Genomic DNA, 13,778 nt, shown 5'->3' on the forward strand with positions numbered 1-13,778 from the left:
TTCTGCGTAAAGCAATAATTTATTCCCGTTTACCAACAAGTTTACAATATTAGAAAGAGGAACGGGGACGACTTTAAAATAAAGTTCAAGAAAACGTTTAGCTACGTTAACTCTAGTGCGCTCGTTATAATCACTATTATTTCCTATAAAACCTGTAGGCCTATGCTACACTTTTCATGTCTCTAGTTGTTCTCCTTTTCAGTTTTCATGGCATTTTGCACCGTTGTTTCCCGAGAAATGTTGCAAGATGCAAAACTCAGTCCCATCGTTAGGTGTCACAATCGTGGACGTTAATTGTCTTGAGCCAAATTGTTTGCTTCGATGTTTGAAGTGAGGCTCTGACCAGGAGCATGTCCCTCGCATGAAGATCCACTGGACAATGATACTGCTGACGCGTCATAGTAAGGTTGATTTTCATCTAGCTGGTCCATGTCAAGATAAGGAACTTCTCTTTGCATCCAGTCCTCTAGCTCTTGGCACAGCTCGGTAAAGGTTGGCCGCGTATCCGGATTGTCCGCCCAACAACGCCTCATCATTTGATAGCTGTTAATAAAAGCACATGGAAAATAAGCGCCTAATGAGACGCTTTGAATATGTGAAATGTTTTTCTCTTGTTTCAAACTCCCAACCCTAAAAAAAAAAAAAAAAAACCACAACAACAACAACAACAATAACAACAAAAAATCAAAAAAACAAAACAAAACCACCAACAACAAATTAAAAGCAACAACAAGAAAGAATAAAATAAAACAAAACAAAGCCAAAAACAACAACGATAACAATAACAAAACACGTTCCCTATACTTCCCATTCGAAACTGACAACACGTTTGATACACCTTTGATGAAATGTTCTATGATCTTTTTATATGGTATATTGATATGACAATTTACGGCCGGTACGGCTGATTAGTGCCTTGATATTTTGAAGTGCAAAAAATCGTTCCTGCATTATGATTCCAATCCGGGTTTTTTTTATAGAAATAATATAACTGAGTAATCCCTCCTGCCTTCTCCCGCACATACGTGACTTACAACTCTTCTGAGCATGTATCTGGTTTTTCCATTCTGTATCCTCTTCTCAGTAGTCTCATGAGCTCGCTGTTTTTTATGCCGGGGTACGGGAACCCTCCTGAAAATGAAAATCTTCTTGTTTGTTATCGCTCTTCGTCCGTCAAAATATGGTAGTTGCTTGTATTATCCTGTGCGGTTGGTTGTCAGCTTTGCATTCAAAAGCTTGATCAGTAACTCCCAGCAGTGTGTTTTACGATTAATGACCTGTCGTAACACGTACGACATACAATGTTACACGTTTTAGGGCAACTAATAGACAAACGCATCAGTAAGACACGAAATTTCATAAACAGAAGGTCTACATACGAGCAAAGTAGTTCATCAGGCCGGAGCTAATTTCCGGTTTCAGAAACATGAAGAGACTAGAAGTATTTCCACTTCCTTAGGCTGCTGGCCCATCGCAGAGTTACCCCAAACCATTAAATTAGCCGGTACTCATTTATACACCTGGGTGGAGAGAGATACCGTGACAGTAAAGTGTGTTGCCCAAGAACACAACACAATGTCATCAGCCAGGGCTCGAGCTCGGACGGCTGGATATGGAGGCGAGTCCAACCATATGAGGCTAGGACATTAAAATACTTACCGAAAGTCGCTATCTCCCAGAGAAGGACACCATATGACCACCTAAGCACAAAATATAGACGAAGGAAAATTTATCTATTTGACGTATTTTAGGACTAACTAATATTTAGAAATCTTTTTTTTTCGACTCTCCTCTTATTAAGACAAGAAAGCTGTATAAATAGGAGAACAATAGAGCATTTACAGAAAGATTAATATCTAAAACTTCTCAAAAATTCCTCGAACCTTTAGGTAGTTGCTATTTAACTTTTTTTTTAAATATCGCGAGTAGGGTAAATCCCTAATTGCTCAAGCTGCGATACGACTTACTCATATGACTCAAAAAATTACGTACGCTCTCGCATTAATTTGCACTAGAGTGCCTGCTAAAAATCAGCCTGCTGTCAGCCAACCGCAATGAACCCATTTTCTCAGTCCTACTATTGCATCATTTTATCGTGTTAATTATCTGGAAAATTAAGTTACATGTACACTTTCTGATACACTTACACGTCACTCTTTGTGGTAAAAACACCGTCATTTATGGCTTCAGGTGACATCCACTTCACAGGAAGCTTATTGTGTTGACCTGTCATGTGATACACATTCTCTCCCAGCGTGCTCCGCGCCAAGCCAAAATCAGCGACTTTGACAAGTTTGTCGTCACAGAGTAAGATATTGCGAGCGGCGAGATCCCGATGAACAATGCCCTTTGCGGATAAGTATTGCTAAACAAGAGAAATATGGTTAATCACTGTGGACACAGGAAATCTTGCATTCATTACAGTAGTGTAATGACGTTTTTCAAAATCTGCCAACTAAATGAACACCGACATTGTCAGCAAATCTCAACAATAACTGTGCAGTCATCTTAGACTGCGAACAGTCTCTATTTTGCTCGGAAATCCGCGGGAAGAAAGCCAAATGCGTTTTTTCCCTCGCGAATCTTCGAGCAGAAGAAAGACTGTTCGCAGGCTACCGTTGTCTTTCTAAAGAACAGAAAGAAGAAATAGGGGTCAGGAACATGACACGTCGTAAAAAAATAATTCAATTTAAATAGTATGTTATTCCCAAAGAAAAGAGAACCAAACCTGAACAGTCAAGTCTCCCGACCAAATGAATACTGGAGTCCAAAAAGATGACCCGACTCGTATAAAGCAATTAGCACACTTCGGACAATTGCTTACACTAAACAGTTAAAAGGAACAAATCTTTTTTAACTTGCCATTCCCTGTGCTATTTGCCAGGAGAAGGACATCATGTCCTGCGGGGTTAAGGAATCGTTTTCTTCGTCTCCTTCATGTTGTTCTTCATTTCTCAAGGACTGGGTGCTGTTAATTCTTATATCCATAAAGCTGTCTGTCTTCAGGAAAGCGACGTTAATTTCGCCAATATTGTTTTCGCCAGGCCCAGAATGCTGCAGGTATTATGGAGAAGGTTAATTTAACTTCAAAATACATCATTCGACAATCGGGTATACTAGTAATAACAATAAAAAGCATACTTTCTGTAGTTCCGGAGAATTTATTACATGCACCTCGATGGAGGCGGATTTTTACAAATATCTAGATTTTAGTTGTTATAATGACAATACCAAGTGAAACCTGTCTTACAATGCCTGTATTATCCTTGTTCAGTTCTCTTGGTGTTTCTGGCGTATTTTCTCGTATCTGTACGTATTCCATATTGGTGTGTTTTACCTGGAAATCAGAGGGCGAAGATTACAACACCTTACAAGTCATCTGTTAAATTATGGTTAATTAGCAGGGGTAAATAGTCTTTCATCTTTCAGTGCAGGCTCAAAGATTGTGGTTGGAGGCAGTCGAAATGAACTTGCTAGGGCGTACTCTGGGACCGTACCTAACAAATACCAGGTCTTTGTCTGGGCCACGTTTGTTTTTTGGCTCGAAAAAAAGCTCAGTCGATTTCTCATCTGAAAGCATTTCTTAACGTGCTAAAATAGTCGATAAGACCATTCTTTGGAGTAGTCAGGTAAGGCAAAGTATACGAGCCGAGCCCATCAGGCCGGAGCTGATCCCGGTTACTGAGGCAGGAAGCGACTAGGAGTATTTCAACCCCCTGGATGGGATGCTAGTCCATTCTTCGTAGCACCAGACATTTATTTTATGACAAATTTTGATACGGCAATACGAGCTCTCAAAATGCTTGAGGAGATAAATGAAGCGAGTAAACTTGTCATTTAATTTTACATTATGTCATTGGTGTGCCACTGTAGTTAAGGACTCGATGGTAGTGTAATTCTACCTATACCTGTGATTATATCATTTAAAATATATAAGTGGGATCCGAGTCATTTAAGACCTAATTTGAGCCACTGATTGTTGAAATTTGAAGTGTACCCGTTTTGGCAGGTGACACACCAACAGCTTCCGATCATTTATTTCATTCAGAAAAGAGCACAAGCATTCATACGTGATTTTGCTCGAATTCAGGGTATATATCCTAATGCCTTCACCTTTTTTCTTCGTTCTCTGAGGTAAGAAAACAGGTCTCCTTTTGCTGCATACTCCAGGACGAGAAAATTTGGCGAGGACTTAGTACAACAGCCAATCAAATTCACGATGTTCTTGTGTGAACCAACCGCTTTCATAAGGGTAATCTCTTCCAAGAAATCATTCAGTTGGTCTGGAGTAGCATTTTCTGAAAGTTTATGCAAGAGGACCTTGAAATAATACAGCGTAGTAGTGATGCATTGTTTAAGCATGTCACTTATGGATATCCAGTCTATTTATGAAAATTAATGCAAGACTAAGGCAACTTTGATTTTTAAAAGGTTCTGTTTAAACGTTAGCATATGAGCTAAGTGGCCCACCAGGCCGGCACTTATCTCCGGTTTCAGAAAATATTTCTCCTTCCCCCTTGATGGAAAACTAGTCCATCGCGGGGTTGCCCCAAAGCATTAAATTAGCTGGCACTCTTTTATACGCCTGGTTGGAGAGAGGCACTGTGACAGTAAAGTGTCTTACCCAAGATGTCTTACACAATGTTCCCGACCAGGGTTCGAAAAATTACAGTATAATCTACATATATCTCAGAATAATTTAACATACCTTGAAGCATCTTAACAGCCACAGTTATTGTAGATTTTGAAATTTTCTCTGATTTGTTATTAACAGCTTGACGTCGTTTCATACGCGAAGGGACCTGCATGATTCCTTTGCAAACTTTACCAAAGGCGCCATGACCGAGTTCTTCATATATAGTGACGTCATTACTCGTCATTTCCCATTTATCTCTTGTCGGATCTTTCATTTGCAGCTCGTTTTCATTATTTTGCCTGCAACATCCATTGTAAAACGGCATCACATAAGTACACAAATTGAGGATGCCCGATGAAAGCATACCACAAGTTACTTTTATTTGGAATACAGCTGGAATAAGAAATATAGGCAGGCTAAATATATCACTTGCCGGAGGACAATAATGAAGGAGCGAAGATGTGGTCTCCCATGAGGTGAAGCGCAGGCCACAGCACGGGGCAGTGCTTAGTGGCAGGACATGATTGCGGTCTTATATTCCAGCTGGCACGAAGAGAATAAAGCAAGTCAGTGAGTCAGTGAGTCAGTGAGTCAGTGAGTCAGTGAGTCAGTGAGTCAGTGAGTCAGTGAGTCAGTGAGTCAGTGAGTCAGTGAGTCAGTGAGTCAGTGAGTCAGTGAGTCAGTGAGTCAGTGAGTCAGTGAGTCAGTGAGTCAGTGAGTCAGTGAGTCAGTGAGTCAGTGAGTCCGTGAGTCAGTGAGTCAGTGAGTCAGTGAGTCCGTGAGTCCGTGAGTCAGTGAGTCCGTGAGTCAGTGAGTCAGTGAGTCAGTGAGTCAGTGAGTCAGTGAGTCAGTGAGTCAGTGACTTTTTTAGTAAGCCAGTGAGTCAGTGAGTCACTGAGTCAGTGAGTCAGTGAGTCAGTGAGTCAGTGAGTCAGTGAGTCAGTGAGTTAGTGAGTCAGTGAGTCAGTGAGTCAGGAGTCAATGAGTAAGTGAGTCAGTAAGTCACTGACTTTGTTAGTAAGCCAGTGAGTCAGTGAATCAGTGACTCAGTGTGTCAGTGAGTCAGGCAGTCAGGAGTCAGTGAATCAGTGAGTCAGTAAGTCACTGACTTTGTTAGTAAGCCAGTGAATCAGTGAATCAGTGAGTCAGTGTGTCAGTGAGTCAGTGAGTCAGTGAGTCAGTGAGTCAGTGAGTCAGTGAGTCAGTGAGTCAGTGAGTCAGTGAGTCAAAGAGTCAGCGAGTCAAAGAGTCAGCGAGTCAGTGAATCAGTGAGTCAGTGTGTCAGTGAGTCAGTGAGTCAGTGAGTCAGTGACTTTGTTAGTGAGTGAGTTAGTCAGTGAGTCAGCGAGTCAGCGAGTCAGCGAGTCTGTGAGTCAGTAATAGTAATAGTAATAATAGTATTCTTAATTGCGCGTTACCTTTCAAAGGGAGGTATTGGTCTAAATACAACAAAGGTTTAAACATTAACTAACAAAAATACAAAATAACATTTACTATATCCCTATACAATTAATTAGAAAAATTCATTGCGCTTATTTCATTTGTGAACCAATAATCTCTTTCCTTTTTGAAACATTGAATGGATATATTTTCCTATAATTTTAAATGTAACTGTGTTTTCTGCTCTAAGTAAAAACTTCGTCTTCTCGTTATCACTTAAACTGGGGTAATGAGTGCCAGCGTTTGAAATATGTGAGTACAGCTCACGTGTTGATGTGGTATACACCCGACAATACATCAAAAAATGCTGCTCGTGTTCTGTCCAATTCTCTTTGGATATTAAACATGTTCGCTCTTCTACTGGGTTAATGCTTCTCTATTTTCATATTTGCCAGTTTGTATTCGTAATGCATGACATCCTAATCTAAGCCTTGTCAGGCGAATTTTGCGTGCTGGCTTTGTAATTAATGTCAGGTAGTTTTCAAATTGATAATTATTTTTAACTTCCTTTTGTGTAAATTTCTCTCTTGAACTTGTTGACGACCTATTCTGGGTCTCAAGCCAGTTCTGTAAATATTGATTCCTGGGGGTTTTCTTTTTAACTAATCGTGCATTCTTGATGCACGTGGGTGAGTGATTCAGTCTTTAGATCAGTCAGTCAGTCTGTCACTCTTTAAGTAAATGAACAAATATAGCAAAGAAGGAAGCGAGCCAGTAAGCAAGTTAATACAAAGCTAGGCGATCAAAGGTTCTACAATTGTTTATTGTAACCTATCAACAATAATAATCCAAATACTCAAGGAACTAAAAGGAATGATAAAAACCTCCGTTTTGTCCAAATGTAACAATAAACAGCCAGTCCAATGACCACAGCAACCGTCACACTACTTATAGTAATCAGCACGATCACTAATGTACTTAGCGTATTCGTGTTCGGGCTGTTCGTGTTCGGGCTGTTCGTGTTCGGGCTGTTCGTGTTCGGGCTGTTCGTGTTCGGGCTGTTCGTATCCGTGTTCCATTCACTGGAAATTCTTGGTGAACTGGTGGCATTTTGTGCTACAGTTGAAGAAGCAATCATAACTGAACTTGGAGTTACGCAGCTGGGAACTATATGGAGGTCATACTCTAAGTGAAATAAACAGAAACTGTTTTCAGTAAAGGACTTTTACATTTCTGCACTGTGAAATGTCGACATCTCAAGTATTTAAAAGCGCTGATTACATTTGCAAACCTTGGCTTGTAGTGGCCTCCCAGGGGTTTTAAGGAACAAGAGAACATGTTCATTTATTTCAAAGGAACAGGGGATAATTTATTAAAGGGAACTTTGACAAAAAGTAGAAGTAAAACAATGGAAAAAAAGAGGAATTTTCAATGGATAAAAGAAATATGCTATCCCCCAACCCTAATGGGAGGCCCTCAGTTGTATGTTGCATCTTAGCGACCCTAAATTAATATCGATGAGGTAAGTTGCAAAACGTAAGTTTCATTAAGTTGCTTACTATCCATGTAACTTGCATTGTCTTGGGGTGTAAATTCTTGAATTCTTTAGCCAAACAATTCACCAAAGATCTTAATATTTGGCTCAAGGATTCGTTTGCCTTCTTATCGCCTAAGTTGAGAAAGTATTTTATTTATTCGTACCTGGAGGTCTTTCGGATTTACAAGTGAGCTGAATGCGTTGCTGCGTAAGTACTGTAATTCTATGCTATCTTTATCTTAGCTAATAAGCAACCGTACTTTTAAGTCGGGGCCTTTTATATCAACTATTCTGTAGGTAATCAGGTGGATGGTGTTTACCTACAGTGGTTTTCCGCCGACAGAAGATTTTATTACTTTTGGCCGGAAGATATGCGATCCACTTGGCATCTGGTGCTACGAAATGCACTTTCGTATTGTTATCATCCACATGAGGTTTTGGCCATGAAGCGTCGCTAAAATTAGGAAGAAACCAACCCTGGTGGTATTTGTTTGTACATTTCCACGATCTGTTAGTTCTAACACCATTGCTGGACGACGCCACAAAGAAAACATCAGCGTCAGCAATCTTGCCTTCCACATGTACTGCTAGAAGTTGGTGCTGATCTTTGACAACCGTCAAGCTGCCAACTGCTTTTGTTGTGAAAACTCCATCAAGATACAGCTCGACAGTCATTCTCAGATAATTTACAAGGATTGTTATCAAAGCTATGGGAAGAATTCATCAATAACTTTAACAAATTGTCCAAATCGTGAATTTACCAAGCGAAGCGCGAGCATCTTTCGCACCTAACTCCCGCTGCTGTTGTGAAACTGAATATTAATGATTGCACCAAGAGTTCAACGCCATAGAATTACAAGAGAACTGTAATAAGTAGAAGAACACCAAAATTTGGGCAACAAGGTTACAGATTTCAATGTTTATTGCTTTATTTTTTAGAAAGTAAAAGACTAAATCGTCTCACGAGGGTTTATTGATGCTGAAGTGTTAAAAAAAAAATAATAAAAATAAAAAACAGAAAACAGCAACTGATTTGTCAGGCTATGTGGTTGTTTCTAATACTAAGCAAAAGTCTAGAATAACGAATCTACTCAGTATCGAAAGAATCTCAGTGACCCAACTGTTTTATGTAGTTGTTTAAGTACGTTTCGGGCGATAACTTTATTTATAACAATGGCTGAAGCCGGGAATAGAGAAACTGAATACTTACTGCTACATGTATTACTAAGTCTTTCCTCCTTACTAATACGACGTCTGCAGATGAATTTGGTAGCGTAATGATTTTCTACACTGATCCAGTGAACATCTTTAGGGATTCCATACACGTGAGCCGAATTGTATCGACCACTATTATCATGTCTGACCAAGGCGTTTGGCCATGTGTTATCGGTAAAATTGGTTTGCTCCCATCCATCGTCTGGTGTAATAGAGGTTTCGTTACATTTCCAGCTGCTATCTGTGACCACTCCGTTACTAAACACTCCTAGGAATCCACCAAACCCATTTGGCCCGTTATAAACAAACACGGTAATTATCTTCGTCTTGTTTGGGAATGAAAACCACTTTCCCGCGTTCCAGCCGGTGTTGTCGTGGTAGCCAACGAGACGTCCGTCCGCAAAAACTGTGAGATTATCGTCACCGGTTAAAATCCCAGCAAAATCTGAAATAAATGAATAAATATCTGATAAATTATTTTAAAATGTGTGAAGTGTCAAAGGGTTTCTTTTTTAGTGTAACTAACTAAGAATTATCAGGGAATGTTGTTTACTTCATGTTTGTGATCGATCATTCAGCCAACCTCGTTCCCCCAGCTCTTGGGGGCGGAGAGAGAGAGGCCCTGGGAAGGAAGTTGTCCTCCGGCATCACATGCGCTTGTTAACCATCCAAAGCACTGATGTTCAACTTAGGTAAGGCAACTTAGGTGGAGGCAGCGTGGCCGAGTAGTCGGTGTGTCGGACTTGCAATCCAGAGGTTCCGGGTTTGAGTCCTGCTCTGACGACTACTTGGATTTGTTTCTCGGTAGTCCCGAGTTCAAATCCTCGGCCACGCTTGTAAATAGCCAACTGGTTTGCCTCCGGCCAGTTGGTATTCTTAAAAATGTTATGTTCAATTTGAATTATTTGTTTTAGTTGTGTGGCTTGGCCCCACTAGCACTTGTGCTATAACACTGCCGAGGGTAAATAAAGGTTATATATTTTTTTACTTTTTAGGTATTAGAGGAAAATGGTTAAGAAACCCGGTAGACATCAAAGAAGCAAATAAACAGGCTAAGATTTAGGTTAAAAGGTGCTTGACCCTGCACATCTTTTGTTTTATGCTCCTAGACTACGTGCATGCATGAATCACCTAACTGCAATGCTTCGATTCGTTAGTTGTAGAGCACACATAACCACCTTCTGTATTCTGCCAGATTTTGTGCAGGGTCAATCCCCAAAATAGCCAACAAAAACATTCAATAAAGAACTTTGCCAGGTTTCATAACAATTCCTGCTCGTTGCTTTGAGTACTTGACTGACTAAAGAGTATCGATGAGTAGTTCAGTCGGTAACTACATGTATGCCATAAACACAAATGACTCAAATCTAATTTTTTTTTCGTTTTTCTATGAGTTCATTTACCTGTTGCATACGTCCGGTTTGAAATAATGATATTTATATACAGCCATAAGACACCGAGGTAGACAGGGGACATTTTGTCTTCAGTAACTTATTCAGATGCCAATAGCTGAAATAAAAGTGAAAAATGAAGGCGTTAGATTATGTGTTTTTGTTTTCAAATAAATTAATACGCAATAACGTATCATTGCAAACCATTCAAAACAATAAGACGTTGAGGACTGTCAAGCTATTTGAAGCATGCAGAATATAACGCCATAGCGGCACAGCTTGCTCGGCCCAACTTTACACTGATATAGTGAAAGAGTGTGACGTGGGTGCTATTCGCTATTTTTGGCCTGGTTCTTGGTGGGCATTATTCTAGTTCCACTTTACATGAAGTTGCGTTAAAAGGAGCATTCCTTGGAAAATTTCCAATTCCTTTTCGTTTCGTCTCGTTACAGATTGAAGACTGATAGCAATATATCTCCCATTTGTTAATCAGACCTCCATGGTCCCCACGCAACTCTAAACGATCGAAGCACGTATTGATATTGGTTTTCGCAAGTCCCAGAATCTTACATACTTTTGGCAAACATTTTGTTACGGCAGGTAAAACTTGAATCGCCTTGATATTTCCTTTCCCATCTTACACATGCAGATTATCACTTTGATGACACAGGCGCAGATTTCCAGAAGCTAGATGAAATTAAATTGGAGGAAGTCGTAGCCAGAAAGGTTAAAACAGTCTCTAAGCACGTATATCGTTGACGTGAGTCAGCAACAAATCAATCGACTGTCACGATGTTATATATCTGTCCTCCCTGTATACATTACTGATTGACAAAAACATAATGAATTTTGCTTTGAAATTGAAAATTGGAAATTGGAAATTTGCGTTGAAATTTTCAAGTCAATTTTGCTTTCAAATCACAGTTGGTTATTGGCGTGCAGAAAACTGTGCTGTCTCTGTCTGACTTAGGACCACTCTGTTTTCCTTCTTGTTAAAATTAAGGAGGGCATTTCAAATTAGGTTTTTTTTTTCCACGAAATGTATTACTCCGACGTGTGGAACATTGAATTTAAACCTTCATCTTTGCAGCTGCTTATATTTTGGTTCCTCCTTGTTTGACAAGTAAGAGAACCTCGTGAATTTTTTTGACGGTTGGTCTCTGACTGTTAGCTATACGAGAAGATATTTGATCTCATTCAGAGAAGTTAACAAGTCAGTGAAAATATTGTCTCACAGAGGGGAGGGAGTACTTACTTATAATCACAAGCAACATAGGTATTTGTTTATTTTAGATTGTTTTGAGCCCTTCTGGTATAAATACGATCTCGATTTTACGATCAAAAACCACAAAGTTTGGTCTGAAATAAAATCGCGTATAAACCAATAAAAAATATAAAGATAAAGTCAACACTAGGTGCAAAGTTTTAGAAAGGAACTCTTTCTCCAATGTCAGCAATGGTGATCATGTTTACAATTTGAAATGAACCATTGTTAACGGACGTATATTAAAAGAAATCTCTGGTCAGACATGAATTTACGTCGACTGATTAGCTCAGTTTGATAAAGTTAAAGCACAGACAAACAGCACGTAAGACGTATAACGTTCACTTATTTATTATAAACTTCTGACAGGTGCACCGGCCCCAAGGGATCGCTTCAGTTCGAAAAAGGCTTTAATCCCCTCCGATGTCTTAACATGTATAGAATTGTCACCTCAAAGTTTCGTGATATAGGTACCAAAATATGGTCAGCTGTGATATTTGGAAAGGCAATGAGGCCTAAGGTTTTCGAAAACTGAATAAAGAAGCCCTGATAAATTCGAGTCAGTTGACCGAATCTCCCGGGGGGTATTCCTAGAAAAATTGGGTGGGGGTGTGCGGCTCGCTTGCCAAAACCCTTGCCTTATTCATGACCAAACTCTGCGATATTCCCTACCCTATTCATGACCTTACCAAAAATTCGAAACCCTATTTATGACCTGACCCTAAAATCAAAACCCTGTTTCACACCTGCGTTATAATTAGTTCTCTAGTTTAGAACATAATGTGTGAAGGGCTTTTATCGATTTTCTTTTCGATAATGATGAAAAAATGACTTCTTCTTTAAAACTTACCCCTATCAAGGCTAGAGTGCAAAGACGATACCCTATTTATGACCAAAATGACAAAAATCAGCTAAAATCGATACCCTATTTATGACCAAAACGGCTGAAAAACCATACCCTTTAAGGCCGGACATACCTATATAGCCCATATAAGGGGTTACCCCCCGGACGGAATCTATAAAAGCCAGGTTGTTCGAAAGGTAGATAACGCTATCCACCGGTTAAATCGCTATCCAGTGGATAGCGTGGCTTGTTTTGTTAACACTTATCTACTGGATAGCGATTTATCTGGTGAATAGCGTTATCTAGCCTTCGAAAAAACTCGGGCCAGAGAGTCAAAACCACTCCAGATAGACTAGAACAGCGGTTTAAAGCCAGAGGCAAATTCACAGGTTTAAATCATTCAAGGATGGATGTCGAATACATCTAGTTCCTATACAATTTTGGGTATTTAAAGAAAGTGCACTGAGTGAGTCAAATGATCGTTGCAAAACCTACCTTCTTACTTGGCAACCGTTTGTCAAGAGAGACAATACTGTTGTTCTTTGTACCTGGCCTTGGAGTACTTAAGTGATCTTGTAGGATGCAGCGTGTTGCTTTTGAATCAATAAATACACAAATCTTTCAAGGACCATACAGAAACAAAGTGTGATGGGTAATTGCCCTACAGGATAGCGTTATCCATCCTGCGAAAAACTGGCATCAGAGCTTTAAAACCACTCCAGATAGACTAAAACAACGTTTTAAAGCCAGATACAAGCTTACAGGTTTGAATTATTTACGGCCGGTTTCAAACACATCTAGTTCGTTTTTAATTTTGGGTATTTAAACAAACTGCACTGAGTGAGTCAAAAGATCGTTGCAAAACCTACCTTCTTAGTTGGCAACCGCTGGCCAAGAGAGACAATGCTGTTTTTGTACAGTGGATTACTCAAATAATGTTATAGGATAGAGTGTTTAGCTTTTAAATCAATAAATACACTAATGTTCCTTAGAAGACTGTAGGGAGACAAAGTGTCGATGGGTAATTGTCGTACCGACCATCTGTGTCATCGTATGACTAGTTTAGCGTTAACTCAGACAGGTTTTAGATTTCATCTGCTGGTCATTGATAGTGCAGGCACACGAGAGCAGAGATTTTGGCCTCCTGAAAATTGATATTAAAATACAAGTGCACAGGCAATCGAGCTGTTGCGGCTTTTTCTTTTTAATTCTCTTTTCACAAGAAAACAGCGAATTCTAGAAGTGGGGGTTGTGGGTTATCAACTGTCGGTTTAAACAAACGACGAACTTTACTTTGCTAAAGTAAAGTTAGCCATGATTTGAAACTGATCTTTCTTCTGTCAGTCGGTTAAAGAAACTTACAGCGCTTGAATGATATATTTTTTTGCGATACATTTTTCAGCTGAGTAAATAAACATGGCTGCAAAACAAGCCACTTTCCCAAACAGACATTGTAAGTTGCAAAATACATAATCAAAGCCTTCTTTCTCCGTATGCTTTCGATACATTTA

At 39.6% G+C, this 13,778-nt stretch overlaps 1 protein-coding gene across 1 annotated transcript; it reads right to left on the minus strand.

Annotated features, from left to right (window-relative positions):
• On the minus strand, positions 1-10,244 carry LOC149111790 (uncharacterized). Its single transcript, XM_089288863.1, has 14 exons — positions 10,172-10,244; positions 8,670-9,213; positions 8,398-8,417; positions 7,874-8,260; positions 6,878-7,201; positions 6,055-6,075; positions 4,709-5,167; positions 4,114-4,298; positions 3,251-3,337; positions 2,863-3,054; positions 2,148-2,365; positions 1,660-1,700; positions 1,035-1,131; positions 1-543 (listed from the first exon to the last, which is right to left on the minus strand). The coding sequence occupies exons 1-14, from the start codon at positions 10,242-10,244 to the stop codon at positions 291-293; spliced, it is 2,901 nt and encodes a 966-aa protein (XP_089144989.1). The 3' UTR covers positions 1-290.
• Positions 10,245-13,778: the final 3,534 nt, after the last annotated feature.

Source organism: Orbicella faveolata, unplaced genomic scaffold (genome assembly GCF_042242905.1).
Source record: "Orbicella faveolata isolate gen_17 unplaced genomic scaffold, um_ofav_v1 contig_2, whole genome shotgun sequence".
Taxonomy (NCBI): Eukaryota; Metazoa; Cnidaria; class Anthozoa; order Scleractinia; family Merulinidae; genus Orbicella; species Orbicella faveolata.

Bases quoted from the DNA above. Each gene is read 5' to 3' on its own strand.
- LOC149111790 (XM_089288863.1), bottom strand. From the start codon at position 10,244: ATGTCCCCTGTCTACCTCGGTGTCTTATGGCTGTATATAAATATCATT. The intron at 8,261-8,397 runs GTTGAACTCTTG...TTCTTCCCATAG, and splicing joins TTCTCTTGTAATTCTATGGC to CTTTGATAACAATCCTTGTA. The intron at 1,132-1,659 runs GTAAGTATTTTA...TTTCATTTTCAG, and splicing joins CTGGGAGATAGCGACTTTCG to GAGGGTTCCCGTACCCCGGC.